The 14,857-nt window shown below is 41.2% G+C and overlaps 1 protein-coding gene across 2 annotated transcripts in view; it reads right to left on the reverse strand.

Moving 5' to 3' along the window:
* Positions 1–14,857, reverse strand: part of KDR (kinase insert domain receptor) — a 44,921-nt gene that overhangs the window by 19,499 nt on the left and 10,565 nt on the right. For both annotated transcript variants that reach the window (XM_027544522.1, XM_027544524.1), the window contains exons 7-18: positions 14,136–14,313; positions 12,641–12,755; positions 12,390–12,553; positions 10,369–10,525; positions 9,149–9,272; positions 8,524–8,632; positions 7,372–7,713; positions 5,185–5,331; positions 3,943–4,074; positions 1,571–1,677; positions 1,006–1,141; positions 316–420 (exon numbers count right to left, since the gene is read on the reverse strand). In XM_027544522.1, the coding sequence (XP_027400323.1) occupies positions 316–420; positions 1,006–1,141; positions 1,571–1,677; positions 3,943–4,074; positions 5,185–5,331; positions 7,372–7,713; positions 8,524–8,632; positions 9,149–9,272; positions 10,369–10,525; positions 12,390–12,553; positions 12,641–12,755; positions 14,136–14,313 (1,816 nt within the window). The remainder of the gene's footprint in view (positions 1–315; positions 421–1,005; positions 1,142–1,570; positions 1,678–3,942; positions 4,075–5,184; positions 5,332–7,371; positions 7,714–8,523; positions 8,633–9,148; positions 9,273–10,368; positions 10,526–12,389; positions 12,554–12,640; positions 12,756–14,135; positions 14,314–14,857) is intronic.

Here is a 14,857-nt window from a genome sequence, read left to right on the forward strand (position 1 = left end):
CCAAGCTTTTATTTTCCTATGGCCCAACAACTAAATATATATATAGTTGTAAAAGCTGTTTCTTGTATGAGGGCTCTCAGGCAAGGTGGGGCAGTAGGGTAGCTGAAATCTATCCCAACTTTGCCCACCAGGCCATGGACCCTGGCATGAGAGGAACTTTTTATCCAGTTTGCCCAAAGGCATTATAGAGTCTGGCTGCAAGTTTGGCTAGTGGGGCCATCTAGCCACAAAGCCACTGATACAAGCCTTTCATCATGTTTAAAGGATGGGATGAAACAGATGGAGGGACATATCACCACATAGTTTTGCTTTTACCTTTCAACATTTTGACAGCCACTGTCTTGCAGGTTGCTGTCTTGTCAATTCCAAAGGCATCGGCTTCAATCACTTGTCCAAAGGCACCACGACCAAGAGGCTTACCTAGAGTCAACAACAAAACAGACGTCGACTTTATCACTATCGAAACCACAGGCAGAGATTCTGACTTGATGGGATGACCATACATCCTAGTTTCAGGGACGGTCCTGTTGACCCCCTCATCCTGGCTTAGTAATTTAATACCTCCCTCTTCCCTGGTGGCTCTGATGGTAAAGAATCTGCCTGCAATGTGGGAGACCTGGGTTCGATCCTGCGTTGAGAATTTCCCCTGGAGAAGCAAATGGATACCCACTCCAGTATTCTGGCCTGGAGAATTCCATGGACAGAGTTGCCTAGCAGGCTACAGTCCATGTGGAGGGCAAAGAGTCAGACACAACTGAGACTTTCACTTCACTGGGCTTCTCCCAGTTCCTCATTATCTTCACTCTCCAAATGTCCTGCTCTGAGCAATTATACAAGCAGCATACTTCTCAGTGACTAAATGGATGATCACTTGAATTCAAGAGATGAAATGAATTTTCTAAACCAGAATCGAACATTTGAATAGACTAGATCTGTCATCAGCCTAAACGAGGATGAGACGGCCTGGTAAACCCAATAGCAAATCAATATCGATTGAAAACACACCTAGTTTCAGCCGGTCTCTGGGGAATTCCCATTTGCTGGCATCGTAAGGCAGGCGTTCACAGTGCTCGTCCAAGGGGAGCTCGTCTGGATCCATGACGATGGATAAGTAGCCCGTCTTCAGTTCCCCTCCATTGGCCTGGAAAGCATTACTCTTCCCGGTCACACACACTCTGTTGTTTGGCTGTTGTTTTGTGTGCTTGTTATTGTTGTTTTATAGAAGCCCCATTCTTGGTGTCTCATTTTCTAAATGGCTCATGGAGTGTGAGGGCTGTCCTAGTATAATTCTGTTCCCAGTGTCCCCTCAACCCGCAAATGAGCTCAGAGTTTAATTCTCAAATCTTAATTACACTAGACAGTCCAAGCCCATTTCTTCTGCAGTTGCTTCTATCAATTAAAGCCCAGTGGTCCAGCCAAAAGTAAGTGGGTAAGAATGTTATTGTATAGAAATAAAATTGTGCCTATTGAGCCAATAACAATGGAAAGAATCAACTCAAAGAACTCCAGTCAGCTTTCATTAATCATGAAAACCAATGTGAATGGGACAGAAGGAAAATTATTCTGTTACCCGCTTAACGGTCCGTAGAACGATGACAAGAAGTAGCCAGAAGAACATAGCAATCACTGCAGTGCCTACTAGAATAATGACTTCCAAGTTTGTCTTTTCCTGGGCACCTGGCAATACACAAATGAATGAACATCAACAACTGGAAACTCATACCTTTTGACATAAAACAACAAAGTTCAATCACTAAAGCAAAATTTCAATCTTATGAACTCAGAAAAATCCTAGGCATTAATAGTCACAATCTCTAACTTGGATGGAGCTTATAATATTCTTAATGGATAATTTACAGTTTGCAAAACATTGCTCATGAAAACTTCCAACACTAAAATTCTAAAGTAATTAAGGAGAGAAATATTAATATCTTAAAAAGGAAACAAGGTGTTTGTAAGAAGAGCAGACTTTGATGGAAAGAAAACAGATCATGTTCTATAGAAAAGAAAAGTATCGTATTTGGAGAAAATGTATGATTTTGTGCTGATAGTCTATATTTTGATCTGTATGGAGTTTGAGGAGGACTGTTTAAGAAAACAAGCAGGGAAATAAATGTATTCCTTTGGCCAGAGAACTATTGGTGACCATGCACCTACTAACCAGGTGCACATCACTTTAAATATGTCATGCCACTTAAGTCTTCTCAATAACCCTCAGTTTTCAGATGGAGAAGACGCTCAGAGAGAATTAAGCTATTTCATCAAGGGCACACAACAAGTTGCTGGAATGGTCAAGAGTTGAATAAGGTCTGTTTAACATCAGCTAACATTACATTACCCCATCCTCATGTGGTAGCAGCCTCAGTGAGGAAAGAGAGAGAGCTTAAGTGAGTGCATGAGTGCACAATCACTCATGAAAGGACAGAGAAGAGAAAAAGCTGAAGGTCAGCAAGGAAGCTGCAGATGCTCAGGACTCCAGAGGACAGCTCTGAGGGGGGAAAATTAAGCCCAGAGGAGACTTTCAACTAGAGTGATTAGCAAAGTGGTGATAAGGAAGCAATTATCACTTAGGGTCACCTGCCTGTTGGAGGAGTGCAATGTGAATCAGACTGGGCCACAAGCTGTGAGCGCGGCTCAGGCAGCCTCAAGAAGACAGGAAGACAAGTAATTCATTAGTTAGCAAAATAAGAGTTACAGTTGAGAGACAAGCATCAAGTCCGCTTGGAAGCAAGCAGACTTTGTTTTTCTGGTGGTCTTACTGAAAGATTTCTTTGTTTATACACAGAGATTGAAACATCTGTTTGTTCAGAGTAGGAGGTGCAAAGATACAACTGTCTATATAAGTTGGAGCATTAATACTCCCATATGAACATTTGGGAAACCAGCAGGAGCATTAAATACGTACCTCATCCTTTCTTAATATTCTCTGCTGGTGAAAAGTAAACATAATCTCAGTGCCAATGTTACCTAGTTAGGCCTCCTTGAAACCAGCTGCAGAAAGCTAACAGAGCTGAGGCAGGGCATGGGAGAGAACTGGAAATCTCCCTTAGGATTTGCCCTAAAGCATAAAGCAGTTTGAATGTGACCAACTGCCATGCCACTCGAAATCTTTATTTGCAAGTGCAGGTTATAAAATGGCAGTAAGCCTACAGATTCAAAACGAAGTCAAAGTATTGAGATGTAACACTTGGCATCATAGATTAGACAGATTAAAGGGACTAAAATCTAGACCCTGAGAGACAAATTAGGATGAGTTCAGAGAAATCTGTCAATTCCTCCATCTATCAACACTCCTCTCCTTTCCCCCTGCATACCATTCCTTCACCCACATAATACAGTTTCATTGTCCTGTTCGTGGCTTATTTTTTTTTTAAGATAGGGACACACTTTTGAAGATAAAATATTCTGTCACAAATTACCTTTCCCATCTGAGAAAAATGCTAGATTTCACATCATTCCTGCATATTCATTTAGATAAGAACCCCAAATTTTCCATTTCAGAGAAGCAATGGTCCATTGTTCACAATTGAATCTTAAGTATCTCCAGTCCAATAAAAACTATGAACCTCTGTGACTCTCTAGATAGCACTGATTTTCATGACTAGGCAGTAATTCTACCCAATAAATATAGGGGCTTAATTTTCATAACTAGTTAATTGAGCCAGACATATGAAGAAAGAATCAAGGAAAGAAAGACATTCTACCTGCCAGGCTAAGAATTTTTTCTGCAATGAGAACTGCAGAGATAGAAATGTGATGCAAGCAGAATTAAAATAACATTAATTATGTTTTCTGGTTAAAATAAATATATATTTATAGTAGAAAACTTACAAAGTACAAAGGATATTAAAAACCAGCCATAATCCTCCTACCCAAAGTACTTGAGTACAGATACAAGCTAATTTTTAAAAGCAATCTGATTGTCTATGAATTCCCACTGACCTTCTACTATGAAAAATGCCTCCACTTTTGCACACCCAAGAACACTGCATGCCTGGCAGGTGTACAGGCCTTCATCCTCCTTCCTCACCCTGCGGATAGTTAGGTTTCGGTTCCCATCTTTTAGCACAATGCCTGAGAAAGGGAGAAAATGCAGTTTTTGTTTTATTCTTAAATTTTTATTTGAATATAGTTGCTTTATAATGTTGTGTTCGTTTCTACTGTACAGCAAAGTGAATCAGCTATATGCATACATATATCTGCTCTTTTTTTGGATTTCCTTCACATTTAAGTCACCACAGAGCATTGTATAGAGTTCCCTGTGCTGTACAACTGTTGTTTAGATGCTGGGGTGTGCCTGATTATTTTGCAGCCCCATGGACTGTAGCCAGCCAGGCTCCTCTGTCCATGGGGTTTCCCAGACAAGAATTACTGGAGAGGATTGCCATTTCCTTCTCCAGGGGATCTTTCCAACTCAGGGTTTGAACCCATGTCTCCTAAATTGACAGACGGATTCTTTACCATTGAGTCATCTGGGAAGCCATGCTATACAGGAGGGTTTTTATTTTATGATGTGGTCTGGTGGAGCTTTCCAGGAAAAAAAAATTAATATACATATTTCCCTTTATCTTGGGCTAGTGTCTGACTCCAAGGAGTCAGGGTCAACTGCTATCTCAGTACCCGTGGCTTCCATGAGAATTCAGCAGGCTCTGGATACTTGAGCTCTGAGTCTACAAAATGAGTCAGACCACGGACACTAATACTGCTTTTTGTTCTGCCTAAAACAAATCAATTAACAACATAGATGTTATACTATATGACCCTTCTATGTGGAATCTAAAAAATAAAACAAGCTAGTGAATATAACAAATAAGAAGCAGACTCACAGAGAACAAACCAGTGATGACCAGTGGGAAGAGGGGAGCGGGTAGGGGAAGATACCATAGGGTACGGGATTAAGAGGAACAAACTGCTATGTATAAAATAAATAAGCTACGAGGATATATTGCATAGTGCAGGGAATATAGCCCATATTATGCAATAATGATAAACAGAGTAATCATTTTGAAAAGTTGAGAATCACTATGTTGTCCACCTGAAACTTAAATAATATTGTACATCAACTATACCTTAATAAAAATAAATGAGTAAGTAACTAATTTTTTTAAAAGATATAATATGGACTTTAGGTAATATCTATAGGAAAATTATGCAGCCAAGGTGAGATAGACATGCTCTGTTCACCTGAGTCCTCCACAAGCGTCTCATTATCTTTAAACCACGTAATCTGTGGAGAGGGATTCCCAGATGCTGTGCAGGAAACTTCGATGGTTTCACCAATACTTGTCGTCTGATTCTCCAGGTTTCCTGTGATCATGGGTGCCATGCGCTCTGTGTACACACACAACACACACACACACACACACACACAAATCACAGGACATTTAGTTATGACTTTTGAAATGGTTTTCATATCAGTAAACTATTAAACCATTTAGTAAACTATTAATTTACTAAGCTGAAAATACACAGAGGTGGACAACAGGAATGTTGTTCACTGAGCAAAGTTAAATGAAACAAGTCAGTTCAGACAGATTACTGCATCTCTGAACATTCATACTAGTGATGTGACCTGGTAGTCAACACAAAATTAAAGTTGTCATTCTTATTGACTTCCCTCCTATCAAACAGATAGATAGATAGATAAATTCTAGCCACTGATACCCAAGAATTCTGCCATGTTGTTTCTCTTGGAAAGTATATAACTTCAGTGCAATTCAACAAAGAACACCTTATACGTATTTGGTGTTTTTTACAAAACTCATTTGTCCTACTTCTGTTGCTCACTGTCAACTCTGTGATGGGAGTAATAGTCTTATTTTGAAGATGAAATGGGTTAAACAACTTGTCCAAGTCCCTGTAACTAAGTTAACAGCTGAGTTCAGAATCTAGCTGGCCAAAAGGTTAGTTCAGCACTATTTCCACTAAAACATAGACAAAATAATAATACTCTAACAAAAGTCAAAGATTTTTATTTTTAAATGAAGCCCATGGGTACTTGTTTAAATGTACAGGACAACTTTAGATTTAACCTTTCCTACAAATCAGCAAAATGCTATGGAAATAATTTGTCCAAACTAACTGAATATCAAAAGGAATTTTGTTGAAAGAATCCACTTCAACATTTGGCAAAACGACAGTACCTCAACAGTGAACTGCACTAGGGCTTAAGCAAATAGACTCTAGTCTATTTCCAAGAATAATTTTTGGAAAGCAACCTGGGAGTCCTTAGGGAAGCAAACCAGCCCACCGTGAGCAAGTGTTTCCTGGGCATGGCAAGCCGGAAGCCTCCTTTACATCTCTTCCTGAAGTTTTTCATTAGCTTGAAACAAGACCAGTCACCAAGATGAACAGAAAAACCATGTTCATATATGGGCTGTGATCTGAAGAGCCTTGGGATGACTACACTCAAAAAACCTCTTCTTTTGACACCAGAGTCTTAACACTAGCAAAATCGATCCTAGTTCCCGCCTGAAAATATGCCAAGGCCTTTGAAATGTTATTCGTCTGAAACTGCAGTCTAAATTAACTTATCTGGGCAGTTCTCCTTAAAAAAACAGAACATATGCATCCTAGGAACTAGGAAGGGACACTAAGGAGATGAGAAAATGAGAAGAGAGGGCACAAAGAAACTCTCTAAATTTGCCTGATTTCCCCAGAGACAGAGGCTGCACAGATTTTGTGCAAGGTGAAATGTTAGAGGAGGTGTAGAGAGTGGCTTCATGTGGAACTTACAAAGCCTTTTGCTCATTAGAATGATCAACTCATGACTTTGAGCTGTACCACAGAGGTACGCACACTGAGTTCGCCCTCCCAGGGGCTCTCACAGGTTTTAAACAACCCATCACCACACTCTCCAGGCAGCAAATGTCTTATCAAGCAGTATGCGCCACTATGTTCTATGTTTAGAGCTCAGCAAGGAGTAAAGCAGAAAACAATCCCAGTCTTCATGGACACAGAGCATTTACTGGACTACGACAGGCTGTCTGTGTTCTCATCCTACCCACCGAGTCACCACTGTGACCTTCCAGAACCCTCCAAGCTCATGGTGGGCATTCACACATACACGTCTATTTAAAAAAATGAATGCCCAAGAATGAGGCAGAAATGTCCCTGGTTTAGGGTAATCCCCTGAAGACAGCAGTGAGTGATCCCACCATCAGGGTTGGAAAGAATAGGATTATTTTCTCTTTTCAATACATCACTTCAGCATGATTAGCTTCCTTCTGCCTTGAGGAGTTTTGGTGAGTCAGATATGAGCTCATCTGTCTAATATATAAGCACATAGAAGACAATCTTCTCATGGGCCCTGAAAGCATTACATTGAAGGCAACCCAACTGCCTCTGGATGGTCCAGAGTGACTGCCCTACCTAGGACTGTGAGCTGCCTGGCCACACAATGTCTTTTCTTAGTCTTCCTGTCCTGAGCAAAGCAGACATAGTCTCCTTGGTCCTGCAAGGATGCATTCTGCAGCTCCAAGATCAAGATGTCATTTGTGCCGTTAGAGTTCATGGTGGCATTCATTTTCCAAAGAGCATCCAAGTTCTTGCAGACAGGTGTGGGTAAATCGCCCATGTGGATGGGCAGGGCCTGTGGGCCGAGTTTGTACCACGTGAGGTTCTCAAACATAGTTCTGTCCGCAGAGCACGACAGAGACACATTCTCCTGCTCGGTGGGCTGGATGCCAGGTTGCAGTGTGATTTCAGGACCCCCTGAAATGTAAAACCCATGGTTAGAAGATAGTGATTTACCTTGGGCTTTCTGCTACTGCTTTCGTGTTGCCTTCAGTCTGCAATGAAGCACCAAGAAAAGTGAAGCCCTGGCATTCCCAGACAACAGATACAAGGAGACAACCAAACTGGACAATGTGGTTTCAAAACGTAGTGTTTTGCTAAAACACATTATTTGGAAATGTAAATGAATTCCTCAGGTTTTTATAAAATCTCCACTTGGAGTCTAAGTGTGGTTTTAAGATTAAAAAATGCAAATTGAAAGAGGATAATTATAATATGAGATTTACAAACTTAATTCCTCATTGATATGTAACACCCTCCGACAGGAAAGCTATGTTTATTACCATGAATTGGCCCAGACCGCAATATTTTATCCCAGTCAGCTAAAGCCAAACCGTAAATTAAGATGAACAGACAAAATCGGCAGCATTGGGATGGCACTGCTCCAATGTCATTACAACTGTCTCCCCAAGACCCAACTTGTCAAATGTTCAACAGCCAGCCCATAAATATTGATTGAATCTCGCTAAGCCAAGCACTGTGCTAAGACTGATGACAGACACAAAAACCATGGCGCAGGACTTGAGGGTCAAAGTCAGCTGTTCTCTCTCCTGTGAGGTCAAATGCACTGACTTCCCATGAGTCCAGGAGCTACCTGAGGAGTTCTCATCTATGAACAAAAGCATCGATTATCCACCCACGTTCCCTACCTAAACCCACTGCCCCTCATGGGAGCAGTCAGGACAACAGAGTATCTATCAGCCAGCCCAGCCCCTGGAGAGCACTTACTGGTCACATGGAAGGAGATAACCCTCTCTCCTCTTCCAGCTTTGTTCACTGCTTCACATTTATACAAAGCAGACACATTGGCCGCTTGGATAACAAGAGTACTTACAGTCTGTGAAAAAAATAAATCCCAGGCCATAAACAATGGAGCCTATGTTTATGCACATGCACTCAGACCAAAACTCAGTATCCTCCCCGCCACTGCTGCGACCTGCCTACTCCATTCATACTCTAGTACTGACTGCACTCAAATCCGTGCAATTATAATTATGCTGATGCTACTCACACATTCTACAAAATGAGCTTTGGAACCATAAAGTTTTAAATGTTTTAATACAACATTACATACCTTTTCTCACTTTCATGTTTATAAAATCAGAATTACCATACAGCTGATGTACAGTTAATGGCATATGTATTTTATGTTTCTCTGATACAGTAATAGCAAGTCAATAGTGCTTCTAAAAGTCAATGGTGTTTTCAAACTGGCTTAATATGCTAGTATTTTATCATTCCACTTATCTGACAGTCAATCTCCAATATTCTTCACCTATTATTTTACCCTGCTTCCAGTCCATCCGTCCTTAAAAGAGAGACAGATTTTCAAATTTAAAAACTTAAAACTCACTTTGTTTCTTCCTTCAATTAGGGCAATCTGATTTTTGTTGACTTCGATTTTGTTTCCCCCCTGGAAGTCCTCCACGTTTCTCCATTCCTTACAAGTGTATGGGTTTGTCGTTAAGGCAGTGAGGCTGTAAGACAGAGGTAACAGGTGATGTCATGACTTAATTTTCCTTTAATTTAAATCAATATCAAGGAAAGGAGTCAGACTTTGGTTATTACGTTCTTAGAAATAACTTCGAATGCACTCCGCCGAGTTACAAGACTTGGCGCCAATTAAAAATAGGCCTCGGCAATGGAGGAAAAGGTTCTAGGTAGATTCATTCAGGATACAGGAGGGAAGCAGCTATTCTGGGAACAAACCTCCATTCATAAATCGGATCGACAAGACAATTCAAGTTAATTTAGTTCAAAGGAAGGCAAGGAAACTAAGAAGCCATTGGGCTTCTTAAAGTAATTTCCCTGGGACTGTAGCCTGTGTAGGAAACGGTCAGCATCTGAGGAAGAAACTAGAGAGGCCATCTCGAAAACAACAACAGGAAGTGCACTGCTTAGGGTGGTGGTGGGTGACTTGTTGTTGCTGTTTTTCCTAAGGATGTCTGGACTTGTGTGTTAGGACCTGATAAGCCGGGCCTGAGACTCTGAGGTATATCACTCCCTTGCAAGCATCAGCACTTCCTCTGAGATGGACCTTCTCACAGATAAGGAGATTGGGGTATTCACCAGCTGACTGGCATAGGAAGAAAAACCAAGGCCTGGCAATTAACAAAGTGGCAAAGAAACTGCATTCAGAGAGGCAGACATAAGGGCTAATTAGAGAGAGCTAATCTCAAAGGAGGATACCCCAAGGAATGACATCTCCTAAGGACATAGCACAGAGAAAGATGGAAGGAGATGAAGAGTACTGCTTAAGGAATAACCTTAGAGATAGCCTCCTTGGCTTAGAATAGAATCATATCATAGCATGGCTATGTCCACCAACAGAGGAGTGGATAAAGAAGTTGTGGTACATATTTGCAACAGAGTACTACTCTGCCATATAAAAGAATGAAATGATGCCATTTGCAGCAACACGGATGGATCCAGAGATTATCATAGTAAGTGAGGTCAGCCAGACAAAAACAAACACTGTCTGTTATCACTTACACATGGAATCTAAAGAATAAAACAAATAAATTTTTTTTTTAAGTGCAAAACAGCAGGGGCAAAGGGCGTGGTCCTACTCACGTGGGCTGGTAGGTGCACTCCGTCTCCAGCTGCCAGTACCAGCGAATGTGACTTGGGGGAGGAACGGCGTAGACCGTGCACGTCAGCGTTTGGGAAGTGCCGTACTGGTAAGAGTCCACGGGAGACAGCAGAGATTTCTCACCAATCTGAGGTGGGACTGGAGATGGGAAAGACGACTTTTGAACTGTCAGTCAGCTTGGAGGAGTGGAAAGTTGCAGTTTTCAGCACCCAAAGCCTATGTTTTGCCAAGCATAGGATTTTTGCCCCCATTTGCTTTTTCAAAGAACATTTAGACTTGGAAACAGGACACCTGACTTCTAGTGATACTCATGATAATAATAATAAACTAGTAAGTTGGGTGACTTTGTGCCAGTCTCACTGCCCTATGACTCGCTTTTCTCATCTGCATCAGCGGGAGAGCTCTCCTCGCCCTTCCAATTTCACAAGACTGGGCAAGCCTCCAGAAAGAAAATACTGTAGTTGTGAACAATACTGTAAGCAGATGTATTATGTGCTGAGCATTGTTCTAAGTGCTTTACACCAATTTATTCACTTAATCCTCACAGCCACTATTATTGTTCTCCACTTTACACATGAGAAAAATTTAAAAGTGAAATGACTTGACAAGGGCACCTACCCTGCCTCCCTCTTCATCTCTCCCTCCTTCTTCACCTTCCTGCCTTCCTTCCTCTCTCCTGTCCTTTCTTATCTTCTTGCCTTCCTCCCTCCATTCCTTCCCTGCCTGACCTCCTTCTTTCCCTTTTTTCTGTTTTTGGCTCCAAAGTCATTAATGTGAAACTATCTTCTCATCACTTCCAACTTAAGGCCCAAGATTATACTTTCAAAACTTGACTTCTTTTTAATGCTTGTTTTAGAGAGGAGGGTAAATGCTGGGGTGAATCAAATGTGGAATGACTTCCTGGATAAATGAGATGGTTATTCACTGTCCATTCTTACATCTTTATTTCTTGTTCATTTCCTTCTTCCCACCCTTCCTACCAGCTTCTCAGCTTCTCTCCTCTCCCAAACCCCTATATCCAACTGGCTCCTAAATGACATTTCTGGAACCTGTTTTCTTTAAAATACTCCTTGAAGCTGATGTCCCAGAAAAGAAATGAAGCCAAGCTCAGTAGACATACAGAGCATGGCAGGATATATAAGGAAGCACTTTAATATCACATGAGAAGGTTCTGAAGTTTTAATCTGCTATGCCAGTAGAAAGCATAAAGAATTACAACAGACAGGTATTTCCCAACCTGTGTCTGGAGCAAGATATTAATGGATGTACGGGGGAGGGGTGCACTAGTCAAATGTTTGTTAGACCTCGGCTACTCTGTCTGTCTGCCCTCTCCCACTGGAAGATGGCAATACACAGTGTCCATCAACTTAGCATCTCTTGCATTGGCTTAACCCTGATGACCTTCTTCTCCCACCCAGAAGACTTATTATAAATAAGCATCTTTCAGGTTGGAAAAATAAAGTTCAAATTATCCTTAAATCCAAAATTTAATATCTCCCCTTTACAGCCTCAGAGTCAGGTCCCAGACTTCTGTTGAAAAAAAGATTAAAACATGTCCAAGCAATGTCGACCTAGAAAAGCTTTCTGCATTGGAGCTACTTGTGCATCACTGATACATCAACCCCGAATCAAACTAAAACTTTCCCACAAAATTCAAGAAGAATCTTCAACTTTTGCATGCCAGAAGCACAATTCAAAGGTACTGCAATTGAGCCTGAGGACTGTCCCTGCTGGCACTTTTATTCCACAGTATTTAGCCGTGGGCTAAACCACCTACTTTAGTCTCACATTTGACCAAGGTTCGATCATCTGGCCTCATAAGCAAACGTGTCCAAAGCACACTGCTGCCACCTCGTTTCAAGCCACACTGTTCTGGATCATTTTTATACACAGGAGCCTACTCATGATGCCAGTGAGGCAGAGGTGCCCAGCTGCTCAGGAGGACATCATCAAATTATTTGTAATAGAACGGGGGCAGAGAAGGAAAACTGAACGGACTTACCATTCACCACCAGAGATACCATGTGGCTCTGTTTCTCCTTTGAAATGGGATTGGTAAGAATGACAGTGTAATTTCCTGTATCTTTCTCACTCACTTCCATAATAGTCAGCACATGTCCCACTTTAACTGTGTGATTGGACTCAATGGGTCTTCCATTTTTATACCTATGGGGAAAAAATTCCAGGAATTAGTCCAATCTGAGGCTTTGCTTTCATGTGGCACAAGGCTCTGCATTTATTTCCAGTCGTTACCATTTTATTTCTGGAGGAGGGTAACCAAGGTACTTGACAGGGACTCTCACACGTTCCCCCACGGTGGCTTCCACCAAGGATTCCATGCCACTACCGAAAGCAACAAAAGGCTTTTCTGGAAGAAAATAAAGATAATTTTTTCTCATAGATGGCAACTTCTTAGAAATGGCCATTTCTAAGAAGAGTTTCCAGTGAAGAGTTAAAAACTATGGCTCTGAGTCGCTGCGGTTCCCACACTCCTACAGGTCCCATTCCAGCTTCTCTCTCACCGCTGGTCTCTAGCTTTTGTCTCTCCCCCAGTCTGCTCTGCAAGCCTATTGAGCACTCCAATCTCACTCAGTCCAAGCATTTGCTTCTCTGTGAAACTTTCTCTATGTCCCCCAGGAGCCCTTGGGTGCTCCTTCTCCTCTGGTCCCTTCACACCCTATACATAACTCCATGTGCACCAGGACTCGGGCCTCAGACCTCTTCTCTCTATCGACACCGCCTCTTGTCAATTACATTCCTCCTAAATTTACATCTCCTGCCCCAGCTTCTCTGGAATCTAGGCTAATATATTAAAGTTTTCACTTGGATGTTTAATGAAGCCACCAAATGAAGCCACCAAACCCTGGGTACCCAAATCTTACTCCCCTCCTTACCTTCTTTATCTCGGTTAAGAAAACTATCATTCACTCAGTTGCTCACACTAAAAACTCAGAGGTCATCTTCTAATTCTTTTCTGTACATTCCACAGGCAGGGAATCAACAGGCAGATGCTATTGGCTCTATCTTCAAAGTTATATTCAGAATCAGTTCACTTCTCACCACCTCTACTTCCACCAACCTTGTCCAGGCCACCCATCCATCTCTCACCTGGATGACTGCAATTAGCCCATCTCTACTTCTGCCCTTACTTCTCTAAAGTATTTCACATTAGGAAAAAAAACTTATATAGTAATCCTATAAAAAACATAAGCCAGAGCATGTCTCTCTCTGCTCAAAACCCATCTTGCATTCCCATACTATAAAATCCAAACTCTTATGAAGGCCTGTAAGTTAGATGCCATATAAATTATCATCTAAACTGAGACATTTATGTGAGTGAAAGAGAATAAATGGGAAATTAAGTTATTTTCTCAAAGTCCCACAGAAACTAACTAAATATAGCTTTCATCAATTGCAAGGCTTATGCTTGCAATTCAAGGAAGCCTCTCAGGCTTGTAATTGAGCAAAACTTGTAAAATGATCTTAGATAAAAGCCCTCTGCTTATTATAGTGATAATAAGAATAGCAGCAACAACAAGTAATATTTAGTGAGCACTAACTACATCAGCTCATTTCAGCTCTAAAGCTGGGCTCTGAACCTAAGCTATGTTCTTGACCCTGAGGTCCCAAAAAGAGCTCAAAAACATCTTCTGAATGAACAAAATAGGATTCACTAGCTGACCTAAACGTATTTGAATTATCTCACTTTTCAAGGCAGAGCATAATTCCGAAGGCAATCTTCGCTTACCATGTACCCGGACAAACGTGCTGTTCTTCTTGGTCATCAGCCCACTGGAAGCTGCACAGATATACCACCCCTGGTCACTCCGGGTTACACCATCTATAGTCAAGGTGCTCAAAAACTTCTTCATTTCAGTCCCAGACTGGGTTTTTAGGTCCCGGTTTATAAGTTTTTTATGCTGATGCTGAAAAAGAGGTTACTGAACTTTCAAAGGCCAGCATAACATTCCCCAATAGCTTCTAGATATGGACAAAAGTCTTGGCCCTTGGTGAACACTATTTAATGCTAATAGTAGAGACTTCTGAACTTTTAACATTATGCAGATGACAATTACATTTGGTTTCAGGAGAAATAAATAGAATCAACTGAATTAGGAATTTTAAAACCTCACATAACAGGAATGAGAGAAATATAAACTGCAGAAACACAAGGAAATATGACCACAGTCTATGGAGAACAATGTCTCATGCCACTTCTTGCAAAAAATTTCCTTAAAGGGAAAATAGATCAAGGACTTTGGAGAATGGAGGAGTAATGCAAACTGGAAAGACGTAATCACCAAAAGAAAACTAATCTTCACAGTTTGGACAGAGTTCTTGATTTTGCCTCTTTCTTTCTATGGGTGCTATATGTCCTGTAGTTCTTTTAAAATGTATGTATATGCGTGTGTGTGTTAGTGTGAGCTAAGGCCCTTCAACTTTATCTGGCTAAAGAGGTCCCTGTCTCTC

This window comes from Bos indicus x Bos taurus, chromosome 6 (genome assembly GCF_003369695.1).
Source record: "Bos indicus x Bos taurus breed Angus x Brahman F1 hybrid chromosome 6, Bos_hybrid_MaternalHap_v2.0, whole genome shotgun sequence".
Classification (NCBI taxonomy): Eukaryota; Metazoa; Chordata; class Mammalia; order Artiodactyla; family Bovidae; genus Bos; species Bos indicus x Bos taurus.